The 312-nt window shown below is 55.8% G+C and overlaps 1 protein-coding gene across 1 annotated transcript in view; it reads right to left on the reverse strand.

Moving 5' to 3' along the window:
• Window positions 1-192: 192 nt before the first annotated feature.
• LOC125482401 (ankyrin-1-like) overlaps window positions 193-312 on the reverse strand; it is a gene marked incomplete at its 3' end in the record, with an annotated part of 7205 nt that continues 7085 nt past the window's right edge. The window contains exon 5 of the mRNA XM_048594472.1: window positions 193-298. Within this exon, the coding sequence (XP_048450429.1) occupies window positions 193-298 (106 nt within the window). The remainder of the gene's footprint in view (window positions 299-312) is intronic.

Here is a 312-nt window from a genome sequence, read left to right on the forward strand (position 1 = left end):
GTGTGTGTGTGTGTGTGTGTGGGTGTATGGGTCTGTGTCTGTGAGAGAGAGAGTGAGTGTGTGTGTGTGTGTGTGTGTCTGTGTGTGTGTGTCTGTGTGTGTATGGGTCTGGGTCTGTGAGAGAGAGAGTGAGTGTGTGTGCGAATACAGGGTTGGGGTGGGGTGGGTGTTAGAGTAAGTGGAAGCTCTGACCTATGACACTGCAGAGCAGTCGGAGGCTGGTACCATCCCCCTCACTGGTGTCCCGTGGGTTGTTCTTCCAGGAGGGGGGCCGTGGGATCTGGAGGCCAATCGGGATGTGGAACTTCCTTC

Source organism: Rhincodon typus, unplaced genomic scaffold (assembly GCF_021869965.1).
Source record: "Rhincodon typus isolate 14 unplaced genomic scaffold, sRhiTyp1.1 hic_rhity00009856, whole genome shotgun sequence".
Lineage (NCBI taxonomy): Eukaryota > Metazoa > Chordata > Chondrichthyes > Orectolobiformes > Rhincodontidae > Rhincodon > Rhincodon typus.